Below are 21,117 nucleotides of genomic sequence, written 5' to 3'. Positions count from 1 at the left end.
TAATTTTAATTGAGCTGGAATGAAAAAGACTGATTTTTAAAAACATTGTTTAGACTGAGCATACTGCAGTATCATAATACGCTGATTCTTCCAAAGATTAGGCAGAGAGATAGAGTCCCCTTGATTGTTTTCTCTTAAAGAATATGTGGACTAGAAGGGGAAAATTTCTCTTTCATATTTGTAAATGATCATGACTTTAGATATTTATTATTTTAATTTTCTTGTACACCACCAAAGCCACTTGCTCGTGTGATGGGTGGCTCTATAAATTTGATAAGTAAAATAAAGATAATAAAAATTTCCTGCTGCTGCTACCATCGTACTTAACTACAGCTGTGCCGCTTCCAGAATTAGGCCTGGACAGACGGATGAAAGTGGAACTGAGTCGATTTATCAATTGCAGTCAGGAATCATAATCCCAGCAGTGGCGTATAATAGGGATCATTTTTAATTGGGAAAAGCAAGTTCAATTTTTAGCAAGCCACCATCAGCTGGAAGCAACGGTCTAATTTCAGTTCCTCTGTTTATAAAACGTGGCATGTGTTGGTTGCAGATAGATTAGAAAATATTGTTAACCAGAAAGGAAACATGGAGGTTGTGGTGCCTGAGGAGCTGTGGCAACGCATTGCGCATAGAATTTAAGAACAAATTATGCTACTAATAGGAAGGAGAAGGAAAGGAAAGCAGCAGCAAGGAAGATGGACTTGGAGTAGAAGCCACGGAAGACATGAAGGAGGCGGTTAAGGACAGATTATCATGGAGAAAACCTATCCATGTAGGCCTGGGTGGACAATTGATTTCCCCAAGAAGCTACATGAGAAACTGGGACTTTTTTAGGGGGGGAGGAACACATGTAAACTGGGGGGAAGGGGGAATAGCAGTCGCCTTGAAAATTAAAGCAATGCGGTTTTATTGCGTCCATGGCACACACCTATTTACATTTGATTTATAACTTCTGATTGACCTCATGCATGCCATGCAGGGACAGCCAAAGAACTAGATGTGATCCCGGGGGGGGCATAAAATGCCCAAGTCTGATGTAATCATTAAGGGCACATCATTACAGCACATAACAAATGTATCAAAGCCAACACAATCCTATGCTGCATAAACAGAGGGATAGAATCAAGACCACGTGAAACGTTAGTACCACTTTATAAGGCCATTTGGTAAGGCCACACTTGGAATAACTACATCCAGTTTTGGTTGCCATGATGTAAAAAAGATGTGGAGACTCCGGAGAGAGTGCAGAGAAGAGCAACAAAGAGGATTAGGGGGTTAAAACATATGAAGAGCGATTGCAGGAACTGGGTATCCCTCCTCTAGCGAGAAGAAGGACCAGGAGTGGCATGATAGCAGTCTTCCAATGCTTGAAGGACTGCACAAGGAAGAGGGGGGGTCACCTTATTTACCAACGCACCTGAAGGCAAGACAAGAAACAAGGGACGGAAGCGAATCAAGGAGAGAGTCAGTCTGGAATTAAGGAGAACCTTCCTAACAGTGAGGACAATGGACCAGTGGAACGGTTTGCCTTTCAGAAGTCTACGGGCTTCATCACGGGAGGCTTTTAAGAAGAGGCTGGATAGTCACTTGCCTCAAATTGTATAAGGTCTCCTGCTTCAGCATGGACTAGAAGACCTCCAAGGTCCTTCCAACCCTGTTATTCTGTTACTTGAATAAATCCATATATACAATATATGTCAAAAATCCAATGCCAAGTAAGGATAAATCTTCATGTCAACTTAGTCACCCTAACGCATAAGTACTGTACATACCACACGTTTCCTGGACACTTGCATTTATACATATACTCTGCATCTCCTCCCCAGATTCTTACTTATTGGCTCACAAAACCACTTTTGTATACAAACACTCATCCCACAACTAACTACTAATGCCAGCATCTGCCAGATTAATTTTAAAGTAACTTTCTGGAGAAAGCAGAATTGAAAGCAGAAAAGACATTCTGAAGGAATCTGAAAAGTCAGGAGACACTTAAAGAGCTTCATGTTTAGAATCTGCTTTTAATGAAAATGTAATTCTCCCCCCTTCCCCCCCAACCCCCCCCCCCCCAAAAGAGCGGAGTCTAAATTGAAACTGTGCATTGTTTAAAAACCTGGAGGTAAAAGGAATCGTAAAGTCGTAGAAAGTATATACAAGTTGGAAGGAACCTCAGATGTTATTTGATCCAACTCTCTGCTCGGCCCAGGAATCTGCTCAACCTTCCCAAGAGGTTTGTGATTTTGTCTTCCAAAACAGTCTTTCTCAACCTCAGCCACTTTGAGATGAGCGGACCCAAACTCCCAGAATCCCCCCGCTAGTCATGCTGTCTGGGGAATTCTGGGGGTTGAAGTCCACTCAGTGCTGCAGAGCAAGGAGGATCTGCTTTTCGGTTGCAAGGATTATACCTGGGGGTTTAAGGCGGCTGTGAGGATAAAGTGGGGAGGGGGAGACGGTGCAGCAAGAAGGCCCCTGCCAAGAGAAGGCAGGAAATGGGATCCCAGCCCTTTGCGATGCAGAGGTCACCACCCCACCTTCTAGCGGGGTCCCCCGGAGGAGCCTCTGGGAGAGGCGAGTTTTGAAAGCTTGTCATCGGGAGGATTTCACCCCCATCTGCTCCCATCAGCATCCCGGCTGTTTCCCAGATTCCTCAACTTCTTGGCAGCCCTCCTTTCTCCCATTCTTCCCATCCAACTCTCTCCGCACCCAACATCGCCTCCCCCCCCTCTCTCCCCCAGCGGCTGTTTACAGCTCTGTGGTTTCCCGTTGGGGGAACCTGGAGGTCTGGCGAGGGTCTTGTGAAACTGGGGAGCCTCCCAACAATCCTGCGTGGGGCGTCTGGCAAAGAGGCAGAAGAAACGCACATCCTCCTTCTCCTTATCCGCTCTTGCAGATCTGCCGTCTCCTGCCTCTCAACGGACCGCCGAGGCTGTTTGGCCTCCCTGCCACCAGCCCGTTTCCTGAGGGGTGCCTGGGTGGGGGTGGGGGGCGGTATTTCCCTGCCCTTCTCAGGACCAGGCCCCCTCCTGCAGGAAAGGCCCCCCGCCCTTGGAGACAGAGGAAGACGGGGGAGGCCTTTCCCCCTTCCCTGGTGGGGCCGTCAGCCACAGCCCCACGGCCCCCACAAGGCTTGCCCCCCCCCCCCCGAGACGCTTGTGCTGCGAATGGGCTGCAGGACGTTGATGGGATTGAATCAGCTCCCGTCCATCAGGCCCAAAGCCATTTCCCCCCAAAAGTGCAAAAACAGGGCGCCTCGGGAGGCCCCCCCCCCTTCTCAGGGCTTCCAGGAGCAAAACAGAGTCTTCGCTCAGTGCAGGATCCCATCTGGGTCGGTCACCGGGACCAGGGATTTTGCTTTTGGACTCATGCCGGAGGCCGTCTGCAGGGAAACTCCCTCTCCCGGTGACCGGCCCAGATTGGATTCTGCAACATTATCCCGGGACACGTATATTCTCCTCCACTCGACTTTATTTAATCAATTTATCTACTGCCCTTTCTGGACTCCGGGAGGCTCCCAGCAACATAAAGGCAGACCTGAAAACATCACGGACGAAGGTTAAATAAGTTAAAGAGCAGAATACAACTGGGGGTCTTCTTTCGTCCACTAACTACCTTCAGCACGGAATGCCTCTCCTCCGCCCCCCAGGCGGGACCCTTTCAGAAGGGCAGGAGGGCCCAGGTAGAGCTCACCTCAAGGGACACAATGTTAATCTAGAGGACGGGAGCCACAGCAGGAAAGGCCCTGCTCCTCCTGGACTTTCTTTGGCCGATGGGGTCCTCGGAAGGCCCCTTCCCAGCTGCAAGCGGGGGAGATCCTCCTTACGCTACAGCAGCGTTTCCCAGCCTCACCCGCTTTCAGATGGGCGGACTTCAACTCCCAGAATTCCCTTGGGGTGAGACGGTTCCTCAAGTAAGTAGGAATGTCCCTTTGATTTACTTAGGAGTCCAGGAATCTGCATCAGAAGGTCATCGTTGTCCTCGCGTTATGGCATGTAGACATCTTGGGGGAAATGTAAATGGACTTTATAAGAGATTTCGTGTTTTCTTTTACACTGGTTTAAGCACATACTGTATATCATGTTTTAATATCTTGTTTAAGTGCCTCTCACTTCTAACAGGGGATTGTAAAACACCAGCAATCCCCAAATTTATCTCACCTTTCTGATCTCCAGCAGTTCTACAGTTGTGGAAATTGCTCTTTGTATGTCCATGGAGCGTGAAAAGTAATGGGTTCCAAAAATATGCCTGCTAAACATTCTCTATTGGGAGCCGTCCAATAAACCATGATAGCATTATGGTCTGTGTTGAATAATGCCCCTTCGTAAGCAATATAAAAATATCTGCTAATCTGGGAAATACAGATATAAATTATCTTCAGGAAAAAAATACTTGGCCGTCGGACCCAAAAAAAGAATATAACAATCTTCAGCAATATACAAACAGCGATATAAATAAAAGTTAAATTCCAAGAGGATTAACTTTTTTTGCTTTTTGATTTTTTCCAAGCTTGTCTTTGGGTTGGTTCTCATTAACTTTTCTTAAGCTGCGTGGAATCCAGCTTTGATTTTTACTTTTTAAATGGTTAAGCTGTTTATCTGATCCTTCTGGTGGAGAGAAATAAATTCTGGCCCTTGGAGCTATTAGAATTCCAGTATAATGATTAATGGGGGAATAGCTGTTAGCTGCTGTATATTTATTCCCAAGCTTTGTGTTTTTAAGTCACTTGAAGAAGTTTCTTTTAATTTGCAGCCCTAAATCATTGGAAACCCTGAAAGCAAAATGTTAGGGCAGCCTATTCGGATCAGGATCTCACCCTGGAGAATTAAAGTCATCCAGAGGAAACGGACTCAGAGCGTAGAGTCAGTGTCCCGTTTGAGGTTGACTGAAGTGGAAGGAGCAGCAGGAAAATTGTTTCCAAGAACTTGGGAGAAAAATGAATGAAGCAGAAAATGCATCGCTTGGAATTCATTTAACTACTTTGCTCGTCTGATTTAATCAACGACTGTATCCAGGTGTTCCTTGACTTACGGCCACAATGGAATCCAAACTTTCTGTTGCTAAGCAAGAAAGTTGTTAAGTGAGTTTTGCCCTATGTTAAAACCTTTCTTCCCACAGTTGTTAAGTAAATCACGGCAGCTGTTCAGTGAGTAACCTCGTTGTTAAGTGAATCTGGCTTCTCCATTGACTTTGCTTGTCAGAAGGTCACAAAAGGGGATCACGTGACCCTGGGACTCTGCGGCCGTCATAACTATGAACCCGTTTGCCAAGCATCCAAATTTTGATCAAGCTGACCACGGGGAGGTTGCAATGGTCGTAAGTGTGAAAAACAGCCATAAGTCACTGTAGTTTTCACTAAACGAATGGTCATAGGTCAAGGACTCCCTGTAACAGTTCACCAGATTTGTTGAGGTGTCTACTTGGCCAGCAGGACACTTGCCCCATCGTCCCCTCTGGGCATCGCCTTCATACTGTCCGCAGCCTTTGACCGAGGCAGCTTTAAGTGAGCCCCACCTGCGTCAGGCGACAACCAGCGCTTCCGCCTTAAGCCAAGACTATTCAACATCTGGGAGGCTCTGCCATCCCTTAAGCTGGAGATGAGGCCACTGCACATTTGAGGGCAGGAGGATCCTTGTGGGGGCTTATTGACCTTCTCAGAGGACTTGGCTGGCCCAGTTCTGCCCTTCAAGAGCCGAATGAAGAGGAAGAGTTGGGTCCCCTACAGGTTACATAGAACCCCAGGGCTGGAAGGGTCCTTGGGGGTCTCCCAGCCCACTCCCCAGCCCAAGGCAGGAGACCTTCCACCATGCCAGCCAGGTGGCTCTCCACTCTCTTTGTGGAAACCTCCAGCGATGGAGCCACCACTACTCCGGGAGGGAAGCCCTTCCGCTGGCTCATCGTCCCGACCATCAGCCTAGGGCTGGAGTAGTGAAACAGTGGAAGGATGAGCGGTGGCTTTTGCTTCCCACCCACCCACCCACCCACCCCCACTCAGCAGCATGTCAAGGAGAGCAGGACCGGGCTGGCAAAGGAGCCGAGAGCGTCAGCCTTCCGCCAGAATTGTTTTCTGCTGACTGGAGGTGAGGGAGAGAAGGCGCCTCCACCCAGCTCAGACTCCGGGCAAGGCAGCAGCTGGGGAAAGTCACCTAAGCCGCGTCCGTTGGGGTGGGGTGGGGGTTTATATCTGACTAGTGAGGGGTAAGCGGGGCCTCCCCACGAGCATGAAGGACGTGTCAGGGCTGCTTCTTTCTTCCCCACCACCCCCCCTCCCGTTCTTCAGCTGGGGAAAGAGTTGAAGCAGTCCCTCCTTTCTGGCCCCCTTCCCCACCAGCACAAAATGTGCAGGAAACAACACCTTGGCTCAGCCCAGGGTTACAAGGCAGGAGGGGGGCAGAAAAGTCAAGATGGCAGCCACCAATAAAGCCGTTTTTGCAGACATCTGGACTTTCTGAGCCCGGGGCCGATGTCTTCTGAAGGCCCGTTGGCGTCTCCAGGGAGGGGAAGAAGAGGGAAGTTCTTGGTGAGAACAAAAATCCTTCCTAAAATCAGCGAGATTAATAACAGCCCAAGTATATTTAGACACTTGGGAATAATAATTATAAAAGTTAGAATTAGAAATCGGCAATGTAATCATGACCTTCGTCTATGGCCGATCAAAATTCTTTGGGTCATTCTTCCTCATTAGTGGGAAAATTAGCTGTGATTATTCTTCCTTAAAATTGCCAATTTCATTATCTATCATTTGATTTATTTCTATACTTGTACATAATTATAAAAAGTCTAGGATTAAGGGTATCATAATTAAAAGTACATAGAGGTGCCAATGGAGATACCAAAGCTGAAACATTATTTGGATAGTTTTTAATTAAAACAATTAATTTGATCTTACTTAAACCAATTAAAACATTGTTTGGAAAGACACAACTGAATGAACATTAGACTTTGCCGAATGTTTGGGCTACACACCCCTGAGATGAAGAGGTCCGTTTCCATTATCACAAATCTGTATTTACAACTTACTGTATCTTAGAAGTTTATAAAGGAGGGAGATGAATACTGGCTCCTAATCTTTAACATCTTCCATGCTTTAAATAGCTGGATACTTTGATTAATTAGTGAAAGAATGAATTGGAGATTTGAATATCAATGGGGAAAATCTACCTCTACATTTTACATAAGAATTGGCGCCAGGTTTCAACCTGGCTCAAATGAATCATGAAATAATAGAACTTTTACCTCCCTTTACAGCAAGTCCCTTTTGTATTTTTATTTCTTTTGTTTTTTTTTTTTAATCTATATATGTATCTTAGATTAATGTAGTTACCTGATATTGTTTGTTAAAATAATAAAAGTATATTTTGAAAAAATTACATTTAGTCTCCTGTTAATATTATCAGAATCTTGACAGTGCTGTAAATCTAGCCTGAGCTGAACGAATACCAAGAAAAGTATTATCATTTATAATTATCAAGGTTAAAGGCATGTAATTGGAACCTATAATAAGATCATTATCTGCCTTGAAACAGAGCATAATACAAGCTCCTACAGAGACCCAATCATTGCGTTTTATTCAGGTTCCCCACCATTTTCCTATTTCAGGCTGAGTCTTGATTCTCAGTAATTCAAGAATCTCTACTTCATCCCTATGTTGGGTTTTTCTGAACTGGTAGCATGTTCAAAATTTGTTTCATAAGATGCAAAATGGTTTAAAGATCTAAAAGGCAGCCTATGGCTACTGTTAAAATCTTAGTATCTGCATTTATCAAGGCAACAGGTCTACAACAGGCACTTAAATAAGGATCATCTCGTGGCGTGGAAAAAAACCCCTGTAATATACAAGTAACCTTTCTTGATACTAGAAGTTTAAGAGTTTTTTTTTAAGCCTAAGTCTACACTTCCAGTAAAATAGGAGACAATAAACTAACATATATTTTATCTCAATGAAAATTCATTGAAGCTATAAGCCTCCCCAGTTTTATACATTTCATAGGTGGAAGAGTACTTATGACTGCTTGAAAAGAGAGGAAGATCGTCAGTAAATCCTGGAGTAGCAATGAGCATCACAAAATCTGCAAAAATAGATCCATCTCATCCTCCATTGATGAGAAATTGGTGTGATCCCACTTAGAATGCATATTAAAAGGGATTAGAAACTTGACCAGACAAAATTGCCTTCAATAAAAGAGGGTTGTGAAATTTGAAATACAATGGGCATTCTCCGGATAAATTATTTACAGCCCTAGTTGTATCTCTACCTACTTAAAGTAAGTTTGGTCTTGGGCTCTGGGAACCTGCAGAGGTTAAAAATCCAGAATACTGAAATGATAAATTAGTGCAAGGAATCCTGGTTTTTTTTTTTTTTTTTACTGAGAGCACAAGTGATTTCCCCCCCCCCCCCTGGCCAAACAGATGTTGAACAAACTGATAGCATTATCAAAATCCAGGGGAAGATGGAGAACCAACAGAATATGTTCTGTTAGCCACATTTCTTCTGCCTGTAGTTTTGACAGAAGATCGTGAAACCTGGGCACCCAAAAACTGAAGAATCCCCCAAATGTGGATGTTCTTAACTGTTACCTTTAATTATTTAAGAATGTTCTGAAAGATCATTGTTGAAACTCATTACAAATTCATTATTAATCATTATCTACTACCTCTATCTATTCTCAACTCTGGCAAGCTATTTTTTTGTAAGGCCACATACCCAGCCTCCCAGATATCTCCACAACCTTTTCCTAAACAATGAGGCACTGGGCAGGTGGTGGGGCTCTCTCGGGCGCGTGGGAAGATCTTTTGACCCCGCTGGCCATTTTTGGCCACGTGGCCCCAACATCAGGCTTTCTCCAGCTGCAGCACTGCAGGGAAGTCCTTGGCCTCTTCCGCACCCGTGCCCCGTGGAGGAAGCTGCTCCTGCTATAAATGCCACAGGAAGATCTTAATTTAGGTAATTTACAGCTGGGATTGTCCCAAGGGAATATTATCTTTCTGGTTTATATCTCTAGGATGTCCTGGGCATGTTGTCAAAGGCCTCGTAACAAGGGGCGGTTCAAAAGAGGCCCCTTTGATACAGGTGAAGTGAACCAGGTGGTTTGGCCTGCGGCTGAGATCCAGGTAGGTAGCCATGGCTTTTGTTGAAGCCACAATAAAAGATGCAGCTCTTTGTCTTTACTTGCAGATTCGCCTGGATGCGAGATATGCTCCTGCCGGTGGGGAGCGGGGGGGGGGGGGTCGCTACGCTTTGAGGAATTTATCGGCTCTGCTCGGGATGGATCACCTGGGACGGGAGGAAGAGGAGCCACAATAAAGCAGCAAGGCTTGCATTTTTAATGCTTGGAGGGAGATCCTCCTTGCCTGCAAAAAGAGACAGGCCATCATTCACCTGGGAGGGGACGCGCGACAGCAGGAACAGGAGGACGGCTGCCTGATCCGATTTCTCTGTCCTGAAACGGCCGCCGTTATCCAGGCGCTGCTGGAAACATAACGCCGTGCCTTGCTCTGCTCTTGTTCTCTGGAGCATTTGCCTGTTGACAACCTGATCCTCTGCATCCCACCAGGAACAAGCCTTCCGTTGCGAGGGCTTCACCTGGGCTGCAGGCGAGCTGGAGGCCTACCTGCCGTTGACCCCGGGGCCCCTTCAGACACACCCAGAGAGAGAGAGGGGAAAGAGAGAGGGGGGGGAGAGGGAGAGGGAGGGAGCAGTCTGCTTGCTCCTAAGGCCGGCAGGGCAAGAGAGGGAGGCTTTGGAACCAAGTAAAAGAACCCGTAACTGGGAGCCGGTTTTCAGATGTGGCTGAAATACGGCTTCCAGATTCCCTCCTGCTGAGCTACGGAGGGCCAGATGTGGAATCCCGTGGAACATCTGGGAAGCCAGACACCGTTCAGATCAGCTCCAGCTGCCAGGGATAGTATCTTCAAGGACGACCACAGACCCAGCTCCGGCTGGCTGAGGAGAGTCAGAGGCCGACCCACCTGCCTCCTTCCTTCCCCCCCTGCCTCCTTCCTGTCGCAGGAGGACTGGGTGGCTGCCAGGGAAAACAGGCCCTGGCTGTGCGGATGTCCCCCAATTAATGGAAAGCGAATCCTTCCTCCTGTGTGATGAGGCCAATCTAAGAATAGTAACACCTGAAAACACGGAGTAACAAAGATGGGAGGGACCCCGGAGGTCCTCTAGTCCAACCCTCTGCTGAAACAGGAGGCCCTACAGCATTTTAGACAAATGGCTCTCCTATCTCTTCTAAACAAAAACCCCAGTAATGGAGCAGCCACAACCTCTGGAGGCACCTCGGCCCACTGACTGATTGTTCTCACTATCAGGAACTTCCTCCTCCGTTCCAGGGTGTTTCCCCGCACTTGATTACTTTCCATCCGCTGCTCCTCGTCCTGCCTCCAGGTGTTTTAGAGAATAGGTTGCCCCCTCCTCTTTGTGGCAGCCCCTCAGATATTGGCAGACTGCCATCCTGTCCTGTTCTAGCCTTAATTCTAGCCCAGCATTCTATAAACATCAGATTATTATTATTATTCTTCAGTGACTGGGCTGCCTCTGGGGTTTCTGTCTGAGTAATTTTGACTGGGAACAAGTTAAAAGTTCTGCCATGTTGTCTTTGGGAAGGGGTGGCCTTGACCTGAAACTCTGAAAGTCCCTGGAAAGGAGGTGGGGGTGAAATGGGCCAGCAGCCCAGCGGCTGAGGACTCCAAGCGGCCTGTTTGTCTCTGAGCTTCCTCGGAACAATCAGCCCCACGCTGAGATTTCCATCAATGCCAAAATCCAAGGAAAAGTCCTGGATTTTGCAATTCGCATGCAGACCAAGGGCCACTGCTGCCCTCTAGTGCCCAACTCTAGTGCTGTTTCTTTTAGTCCAATCTTACTGAACATTGCAAGAACTATGAAGGGATGTCCTTGCCCAGCATCTGTGTTAGCTCCAAAGGTCAGCACAGCTTTTGAGGGCTAGCAAAGCAGGAGAACTTAGAGGACCCAGGAGGCTCCCAGCTTTTCTTGGAAGCCTCCAGCAATGAAGCACCCCCAGCTCCAGGAGGAAGGCTGTTCCCCTGAGCCATTGCTCCCCCTCTGAGAAAATTCCTCCAGGGTTCCAGGTTGGATCCCTCTTTTTCCCCCTGTTTCTCCCTCTCCTGCCCTCGGGTGCTTTGGAGAATGAATGAATGAACCTCCCTCCTCCCCTTTCCTGGAAAGCAAGGAAGAGTCACCCTCTGTGTGCAGATATAAGTCCCAGCTCAGTCATACAAAGGAAGGAGGCGGGCAATGCCCTGGAGAGCATGGGATTCCAGGAGGAACTCTCCCGCAGAAGCCCCCTCCCTCCCTCCCACAGCAGCCTCCAGCCAGGCCTTCCCAAGGGGCCGTGTGGACTGAGAGTGGTGAGAGATTCCGACTACCCCGACACAAGAGGGGAGGTGGTCCTGCTAGATAATCCCCAAATTATTTGCCTAGCCTGCCGGACCCTTCTAGGAAGTTCCAGGCTTCTTTGCGTAAGGACTTTCTCCCTCAGAGAGCATCCGCTGCCCTGGACACGAGGTCCGAGCCACGGGAAAGGCTTAGCAGAGGACACGGGAGGAGGAGGAGGAGGAGGAGGGACGTCGGGCAGGTGACCCTGAATTACCGGAGCTCCTGATTTTGGAGGACAGTCGATGGATCATTCATTTCTCCTCCTCTTTCCAAAGTCTGGAAGTTCCCAAGCAAACTCAGAGAAAGGAGAATTCTCTACGCTTATTTTATCCTAGAAAGCCACACTGTTGGATAACATTTGAGGCAGCAAAGATATAGGATGGGAATTGCTTTCTAGAAATGTTCCTCTGCCACCTTCCTCTGTCCAAGCAGACGCCTCCTCGGCCATGTTACCCGTTGCTCCGGCTGCCCAGTCTCTCTCTCCCGTGGCTGTCAGAGCCGTTACCTGCATGGCTACCACGGAATAAAGAAACACCACGGAAGAAGAACTGTCCCTCCTTTTGGGAGGGAAGGGGACACGGGGCGAAGGCAGCGGCCAGCCGGGATCCTTGGCCGTTGGCCATTGCAGAGGCTTCTCGGCCTCGGACTTCTGCTGCAAGAGAGAAAGGAGAGCTACTTCTTCTTCTTCTTCAGTCACTCCTGGGCAGAAAGGATGAGGGCCGTTTCAGACGTGCTTTCCTTGGCCAAGCCCTCCGGCCCTCCTCGGAGGGGAAGCGCCCTCTGCTCCTCCTCCTCGGAGTCAAGGGGCTTCCTCACAGACACAACGCCTGAGGAAGCCAGGAAGGCCATCATCGGCCTTTGGCAAGCGTGGAAGAAGCTCCTCAGAGAGCCGGCGGGGGGACAGAGTCTACGGCGGGAAGAGGTTGTTTGTCTGCTCCCGTCCTCGGCCATTTCATCAATGGCTCCATCACCGCCAGGGTCCCCGCTCTGTTCTGGGGGCCCATTTCCTGGGTCTTCTTTGCGTCGTTTGCTCAGCAGGAAATAGGCCAGACTGGTGAGGATCAGCAAGGAGCCTGGAAAAGGAGGGAGGGGAGGGAGGGGATCTTCATTAGGATAAAATACACAGCAAAATAAGGGAGGAGACCCATCACCCCATCTAGCAGCTCAAACGACTTGCTTCTCCAGACAATCATTCTGATCTTGGATTCCCTCCAACAATGTTCACATATTCCCCTTTTTAAATCAAGACTTCCTGGTGTTTAATCAGCTAATTCCTTCCATCTGTTTGCAGGACACGTGGAGAGAAAGCCACGGTCAGGGTTTCTCCACCATGGCAGTCTGAAGATGCCTGGACTTCAACTGCCAAGAATCCATCTCTGGGCCTGGCTCAAGCCCCTCTTCTCTGGCCACCTAGGCCACCTGGGCTTCCTCCCTGTGCGCCAAGGCCCTTCCCTCCCCCCCCCTGACAAGGCTGAATTTGGGCGCCTTCCTTTGAATCCTCCCCCAATTGCAGCAGCCCTTCCTGGTTTCCGCCCCTCCCTCCCCACTTACCTGGGAGCACCACCTGCCAGATGTGGACGGGGCTGAGGAAGCAGGCGACGGAGAGCAGGGCGTAAGCCAGGAACTTCTGGAAAGCTCCTTGGCGTTTGGCTCGGAGCCAGCAGGCGTCCATCGTGGATCCCCTCCGGGGGCTGCCAAGAGGGAGAGGGGCTGAAGCTGGGAAGGGTTCCCCCCCCCCACTATCCTCCCTCAGCAAAAAATATTGTGCATTGTCATGGGAGAGAAGGTGCATCTCCCTTCCCCTCCCTCCCCCCACTCATTCTTTCCTTAGCCTTTTCTCCACTGTTCTAATCCCCCCCCCACATGCCGCCCTGCATTTCTCGAAAGATGAATGGCCGAAACAGCCCCTGTCCTTGCACTGAAGTGCCTCTAATGCCTAAGATTGACCCGTCTGGTCCGGCACTGAATGACCCTTTGCCTCCCCCCCCCCCCACCCGGCCCTGCACCTCGTTGGAAGGACAGGAAGGAAACTCACCTGAAGCAGGAGATGAAAAGGAGGCTGGCCAAGAACGCCACTTCCCAGAGAGAAACGGCCATCCCTGAAATACTAAAGCATGGAGACCCCTTAATAAGGGAGGCGTCCTGGGGGCGAGCGAAAGCCCCCTCCCACAACAGCCTCGGCTTCTGCAGAAACACCGGCCCTCCTGCTGGCCGCTTTGGGCTCTGCCAAGGCAAAGCAGGCCGGATGGCAGGACAGGAGGCTCCGGGCTCCCCGTCTCCGCTCACCTCCTAGGGGGGAAAGTTCACATCAAGGGTCAGAAATTGAGCACGGGTAGTCCTCAACCTACGGCCATAATGGAATCTGCACGAACGGGACAGTCATTAAGTGGGTACCCCTACTTCAGCTTCACAACCTTGAGTGGTTGTAAGTTCGAATGGCTGCTGAGCTCTTTAAAGAGAGAAGGAACCTGGAAGTACGGAGGAATTTCACGGCACGGAGGACCATCAGCCAGCGGAAGAAGAAGAAGCCTCTCTCCAGAGGTCTCAGGAGCTCCATCCCTGGAGGTTTCCAAGAAGAGTTTGGGCAGCCACTTGTCCGGAATGGCATAGGATCTCCTGCTTGAGCAGGGGGTGGGACTAGAAGACCTCCAAGGTCCCTTCCAACCTTATTATTCTATGCTCTGCCTATGGTCACTAAGTGAGGACTATCTGTTGCCTTTATCCACAGAGGGGAAGAGGACTATGAAGCTTTCTTCCTGTCCCTGTGTTGCACAACATGAACCTTTGCTCCTCCTCCTCCTCCTCCTCCTGAGGACAGATCGAAAGGAGGGAGAGAGAGAGAGAGAGGGAGAGGGAGAGGGGTCTTCCCTTCTTCCCATTAATCGAAGGCTGCGTTTACAGTCTGGCTAACATCACAACACAAACTTTTCAAATATGCTTTCACGTTAAATCCACAAATGGATTCCCACAGCCATTTTGAGATGGGGGTCTAATGTAGCACCATTAATATAGCTAATGGGGAGGGGGAGTTAATGCATTATGTCCAAGATGTATAACTTCCACATTTAATCAATCTTGGAAGTCACGGTGGACCCCTCTCCCCCCCCCTCCGGTGATTTGGCCACCCCCACCCCCCACCCTTTAGTCTTTCAGGAGACCCTCAAGGCCTGGATTGTTACAAAGCCCCCCCCCCCAGGGTAGGGTAGGGTAGGGTGCATGGAATGGGGGCGTTTGAGTTTGCCGTGGGACATCCTAAGGGGAAGATTACAAAAAATTTCCTTTTGTTTGATTGTTTTATGTTTATGTTCTACAGTTATGATTTTACTGCCCTTGTGAGCCGCCTGGAGGCATTTAAGGTGGGTAGCCACACAAACCTTTTAAATAAATAAACCAGAGCTATACTTGTTTAGTGACAAGGCTGCTTCCGAGGTTTTTTCTTTTTTGGGGGGGGGAGGGGGGAGCCGTGGTAAAGTCGGCCATTCCTTTTCCACAGATCACAGAACGTGGGAACCGAAAAGGGCCTCCTTGGCTCTGGGAGTGGAGGAGCACATGAGCTTCACCAATAAAATGAAAATAAAATACTTTTGGTCCAATCTGTGGACATTCCAGGATTAAAAGAGCTGGCTGAAATGGACGTTATTTACATAATCTTATGAAAAATGACATTTCATGTAAATCAATACAGGTTCCTTAAGTAACGTGAGATTTCAGCTCACAATGAGGTTAATGCAACATAATTTTTATTTTGCTTGTCTCGTTTTATTTTAATTACTACATTTTGGGCTCGAACCCACAAGAATATTAACTTAATATGAGTTCATTTGAGATGCATATGTTCCACTTGGCTACACCTCCAATGTTTTCAAACTTTCAAGACGTCAAATACTTTTCATGCCTGGAGGAACGATCAGTAACATTTAGTTAGCATTGGGAGGATAAATCTGTATCACATACACGGCAAGGGATATTTTCCTTGTCAATATTTACATCAGAGCTTTTGCTTTGGACAACACAACGAGGGCATCGGGAGGTGGCTTTGTTAGTGATCTTATTTTTTTATTTGCGTCTCTTAGTTTTGATGTTTAGTTATATTGTATTAGTTTTACTTTTCTCTTTTGATAGTACTTTTAAAGAGACAAAGAATGTGGAACGATCATGGCTGAAGGCTTTAGAACAAAACTCTCTGTTCTTATGTAGCAATCGGCTTATGTTTGATTAAAAATAAGAAAGCACGGAGCAGTTGGAAAGATCTGGGGGGGGGGGTGTTTCCAAAAGGAGGGGGAAACACAACCAGTCCGGCCTAGTGGTTAAAGGGCTGGCCTCAAAACCAGGCGAATGTGAGTTGTAGTTCTGCTGCTTCATCCCCTTGTGAGGTTGGTGAGCTGTCTAACAAGGAAGGGATGATGGCGAAAGAAGGCAGGAAGGAGAGGGGAAAAAAACTCATGTGGTAGAAACACAGAGAAAAGCTTTTGAAGAAAAGAAAGAGACCCAGAAGTCTCTGGTGGGAGGAAATAGCAGCCTTCCTCTTGTGAGATAAAAACCCAATTATCAAGTCCTCTCATATCATGTCCTTCACCCTTGCTGGGCCCCAAATGATTTGCAGAACTTGTGTAAAATCCTTGCAAGTAAGTTCTGCTCCCTTGGCTGTGTAAAGAACCTTGGGAGATATTATTATTATTATTATTATTCACGGACATAAAACGTGAAGAAGGCCCTGGATGCTGTTAAGGGAAGCCGGATAGATTCATGGTGTGAAGCCCATCAATGCCCATCGCAGGAGCTGCGTGGAACTTCTGCCTTCAGAAGCTCCCCATTCCTTTCCCGAAGGGCCAGGAGGAGATGATGGGCCTCCTTCTCACCTTCTGGCCTTTTGATGGAGGCTCTGCTGTTAACAAGCATCCAGAAGATAAACCTAATTCAGGAGGGACCCTTTTATTCCCCACGCAGCAGGGGACTCGGAAGGCCCTTTTGGTTTTCACTGGATCATAATTTGGAAAGGCAAAGGGAATAGTTGGGCTACTCTTCCCAGGAGATGCAGCCAAGCCAAGAGATGGAGGGGGGCCACAGCCCCACCCACCCCCGATCCAGCAGCCGTACTCACAGGAGATAAAGGGCCAGGCTCTGGAACTGCCCCTCCAGAAGCGTCTCGATGCCCACACCGAGGAGCACTGGAATGCAAAAGAGAGACAGCCGGTGGGAGCAGCCTGGGAAAGGAGTCACCTTAGCCATGGAGAGGTTGTGTCATCCATGCTTCCATGGAGAACGAGGGGAGCCACCTGTGGCATGGCACCATGGGGCAAATAACACACATTGCACAACCCGGATTGCTTTTGTCACAGCACACATATAGAACGTCACTGCACCTCACACCAAACTTTGCACATCACATTTCAGCTGCAGCCATATTAGCCTTTAAACTCCCCGGAGAAGCATTTCCAGAGAAAGGAACGCTCCTGGGATGTCACATTGTCCCCCAGATAGTTGTGGCTGCTTCAGAGACTGCAGCGTTCTTGGCAAGGTTTTTCCGAGGGGGTTTGCCATTGCCCCTTCCCCAGGGCTGAGAGAAAGTGACTGGCCCAAGGTCTCCAGCAAACGCCACAGTCCTTAAGCGAATCCATTGCCCGGAAGGGATGTGTTTTATGACCACATAAGCACAGGATGCTGCAAACAGCTGTAAATGCAGGCTGGCTGCTGAACAGCCAAAAACCTTCCCTCCCCCCCTCCCCTCCCCTTTTCTCCCCTTCCCTTCTTTCCTGAATGCGTATGTCTCTTTGTAACCTCAGCCCCAAAAGTCCCTTTGGGAAGCACCAGGGAAGAGAAGGGGGCAATTCCACCCCCTGTCCTGCCAATCCCGACTTCCCAAGATTGCCAGGGTGTCTGGCGGAATCGTTCCCAGTTTGCAGAGGGACCTCCTGATGGGTCAGGGTGAAATCAGCTCTTTTCAATTACTGAGCAAGTCCAGGAAGGATCAAGTTTAACAACAAACCTCATTATGCAGCCACATTCTTCTTCACTCAACACCTGCAAAAATGTCATGAATTAACCCGCCAGATCTGGGAGTGAAGTCCTTGGCCTTCCAGCCGCATTCCTTTTTGCACTCTTGGTGCTCACGGTTCATGGACCTTCCCATAAAAAGGCTGCCATGGAGGGTACACAAATCACTAACTTACAAGGAGAGAAATGGCTGAGGTCCCTCCCTGCCATTCTCCCCAGATCCCTCAGCCAGATGTTCTCAACTACCTCCCTCTCCTTTGCTCTCTTTCCTGAGCAGATGGGCACATTTCCAAGCAATGCCTTTGAGGTAAGCCACAGGTCATCTCTCCTTTCTGAAAAGGCCTCTGGAGCCGGTGTGGAACCCAGAGGCTATTATGGAAATAAAGTGCAACTTAGCTCTGCAAAGGCAGGTTCCATTTATCATTGTTTCAAAGAATAGGAGGGGAGGGGAGGGGAGAGAATATAGAAGAGAACAGAATAGAATAAAAGAATAGAATAGAATAGGAATAGAATAGAATAGGAACAGAACAGAATATAGTAGAACAGAATAGAATAGGAGTAGAACAGAAGAATAGAATAGAATAGAATAATAAAACAGAATGGAATAGAATAGAACAGAACAGAAGAATAGAATAGAATAGAAATAGGAATAGAAGAATAGAACAGAATAGTATAGAACAGAATAGAGTAGAACAGAACAGAAGAATAGAATAGAATAGAATAATAAAACAGAATGGAATAGAATAGAACAGAACAGAAGAATAGAATAGAATAGAATAGAATAGAATAGAATAGAATAGAAATAGGAATAGGAATAGAACAGAAGAATAGAACAGAATAGTATAGAACAGAATAGAGTAGAACAGAACAGAAGAATAGAATAGAATAATAAAATAGAATGGAATAGAATAGAACAGAACAGAAGAATAGAATAGGAATAGGAATAGAACAGAAGAATAGAACAAAATAGTATAGAACAGAATAGAATAGAGTAGAACAGAACAGAAGAATAGAATATAATAGAATAGGAATAGGAATAGAACAGAATAGTATAGAACAGAATAGAATAGAGTAGAATAGAACAGAAGAATAGAATAGAATAGAATAGGAATAGGAATAGAACAGAAGAATAGAACAAAATAGTATAGAACAGAATAGAATAGAGTAGAACAGAACAGAAGAATAGAATAGAATAGGAATAGGAATAGGAATAGGAATAGAACAGAAGAATAGAACAGAATAGAATAGAATAGGAACAGAACAGGACAGGACAGAATAGGGTAGGTTATATTTCCTCCACTTTCTTTCTAGTAATTCTTTGGGTCTAAAGATATGGTTCTGTACAGTTTTACATTCAGTGACATTTCTTTTCATTAATGATGGGTATTTCCCCCTCTCCATTTCTGAGTATGGAAGGGCAGAAGAATTTAATTAATTAACTTAGGAAATCCCATAGAGCCGTGATTCACCAGAAGGTTCCTGGTGAATAAAGTGGGCCTCAGACAGGACAGGGAGCGGCCATCCACCTTCTCTCCCAAGACATCCATTCCAGCTACTGTAGATGACCGTTTATGATGGTTTATTTCGCTCTGTCACCTTGTTTGCCATGGGTTACGCCATGTTTAAAGATGCTCATTGAAGCACTTAATGCATGGCAATCCCGCAGCGCCATAACTCCCGCTCCAAGCAACACAATCTGCCGTATTGGGGGGCACTGAGCTTTTACCTCCATCGGCCAGAGGCTGCCTGTCAATTCTCTCTTCCAGGATGAGGGAGGCACTTTCGACTCTCCTGCTTCCCATTTTTTATCCCCTTCCAAATTTGATCCAAATTTCTTAAGGACAACTTAAGCACAAAAACCTCAAGAGGGCAAAGTTAATTGCTGCTCTTCTGTCCCTTCCCCAGAGGCCCAAGAGAAAGGCTCGCCAGTTGCACGAGGAGGAGGAGGAAGAGAAGAGGGAAGCTGCCCCCAGCCCCACTTCTCACCTGCTCCGGTCGAGAGGCCCAGCAGCCGGCAAAGATATTCCAGCACATCCCAAAGTCGGGTTCGCTTCATGCTAGGGAGGCCCTTGGAGGTCCTGGGGTGACCCCTCCGTTTGGGGAACCCCGGGAGCAGCAGCTGGCGTTGGGCTGAGCCTCCTCTTTCAAACAACTAAAACCACATGGATCCCGAAGATCCCCAACCCAGAAAACACCCTTGAACCTCCTGGGACCGGCTGGAACCGCACCTGGGGGGGCCCTGCCGACCTCTTCATGCTGCCATTTACTCCGCTTTATTCCAGAGGGCAATTAATAATTACCGAGCAGAACAAACGCATCCATTAATGCCTAAGGCTCTTTGGGTGGCATTGCAGTGCAGGGCAAATCTACCCAGCGTGCCAGCGCCTGTTGGCTGTGGAGCCCAGAGCCAGGCAGATTAATTGCTATGGGAGGAAATCAGAGGCTTAAGCTTTCTCCCCCTCGGGCCCAATACGTGGCTATGGGGCTGGAAAAGCTCCTGTGTTTTTAGCAGGCCACCCGCTCCCCTAATTAATTCTTCTCCTCGTTTCCAGGCTGGATCTCCCGTCCCTTATTTCTCCTCCTCCCTCCGGTGCTTTGGAAAACAGGCCGTCCCCGTCTTCTTGCAGCAGCCCCTCAAATGTCAGAGTGCTGCTCTCCTGCCACCCCATCCTTCCCTTCCTTTGGCTGGACGGGCCGAGTTCTGAACCGGAAGGGGGGCCGTTCTGCCTGGGTGACCAATGGCAACCTGTTGCACAGGTTACCAGCTGGCAATTCCAGCTGCTGCTTGTGGTTTGAAAGACTTAACACAGCTCAGGAGTTGCGTATCCTGGAGACCCCTGGAAGGCAGGGAATACCTGCCTCTCCAGTGGGTCCTGGAAGGGATTCCCTTCAGGGTCCAGCTCCAAAGGGGGGGGGTCCTCCTCCCCAGCCACCTAAGACAGGATTTCTCCACCTTTGGCCCACCCCAGCCTGCCCAACTGCCCCCAAATCAGACCAGGGCTACCTCTGTTGAGGTTTAGCAAACGCCTGAGGTCCTTCCAGAAGAGCCCCTGGTGTGATTGGAGCCTCTCCTGCCCTCGGCTAACAGGATTTGCATTGATTTTGGATCTGCACTTCTTTGGCAAGCTGTGATGAGAGAGAATGTTGTGGTTGCGTTTGCCGTATTTACTGTTTTAATCCTTTCCCCGGTAAACCGGGAGGGAGCGTCACTTAGAACCGATTGCATTGGCATTTAGGGCTGCGATCCTAAATAAATAAGGATAATTTGATATCCATGAAGTCGCTCAAAGTCAAGCTTGACTTGAAGGAAGCTTTACTTTTGCCAAACACTTAAAGCAGTGTTTCTCAACCTTGGTGACTTTAAGTCCTGTGGACTTCAACTCCCAGAATCCCCCAGCCAGCGTAACTACGCTGGCTGGGGGATTCTGGGAGTTGAAGTCCACAGGACTTAAAGTCACCAAGGTTGAGAAACACTGCACTAAAGGTCTTCTCACTTCCTTCCTTCACTCTGTGCACTGGTGTAGATAACTAGGAGGTGGAGTTTACGTGCACCTTCCTGTTTTGTTTTGTTTTTTGTTATTAGACCCCTTGAAAGTCCATCTTTCTTCTAAAGCTCACAAGCCTTTATCCGCCCCTCTCACCTGGGCAGGAGTCAGCTCCAGCCCCTCCTCATTCGGCTTGCCAAGCTCCAGCCAAGCAGCTTTTCAAGATGGGCCGCCGTCCTTCAG

General features: G+C 48.1%; 1 protein-coding gene across 1 annotated transcript; it reads right to left on the bottom strand.

Annotated features, from left to right (window-relative positions):
* Positions 1–11,734: 11,734 nt before the first annotated feature.
* Positions 11,735–20,505, bottom strand: TMEM72 (transmembrane protein 72). Its single transcript, XM_032226188.1, has 5 exons — positions 19,376–20,505; positions 16,497–16,563; positions 13,431–13,502; positions 12,947–13,086; positions 11,735–12,468 (listed from the first exon to the last, which is right to left on the bottom strand). Exons 1-5 carry the CDS (start codon positions 19,443–19,445, stop codon positions 12,089–12,091), a joined length of 729 nt encoding a protein of 242 aa, XP_032082079.1. The 5' UTR covers positions 19,446–20,505; the 3' UTR covers positions 11,735–12,088.
* Between the last annotated feature and the right edge of the window lie 612 nt (positions 20,506–21,117).

The sequence above is a fragment of the Thamnophis elegans genome, chromosome 11, assembly GCF_009769535.1.
Source record: "Thamnophis elegans isolate rThaEle1 chromosome 11, rThaEle1.pri, whole genome shotgun sequence".
Classification (NCBI taxonomy): domain Eukaryota; kingdom Metazoa; phylum Chordata; class Lepidosauria; order Squamata; family Colubridae; genus Thamnophis; species Thamnophis elegans.
Note: the sequence above shows the minus strand (reverse complement) of the source record. Positions and strands in the feature narration are given on the sequence as shown.

Excerpts from the sequence above, each read along its gene's own strand:
- TMEM72 (XM_032226188.1), bottom strand. The coding sequence starts at position 19,445 with ATGAAGCGAACCCGACTTTGGGATGTGCTGGAATATCTTTGCCGGCTG. Across the intron at positions 16,564-19,375 it reads GGGCCTCTCGACCGGAGCAG|TGCTCCTCGGTGTGGGCATC; the intron begins GTGAGAAGTGGG and ends TTTGCATTCCAG. Across the intron at positions 13,503-16,496 it reads AGCCTGGCCCTTTATCTCCT|TATTTCAGGGATGGCCGTTT; the intron begins GTGAGTACGGCT and ends TCCATGCTTTAG.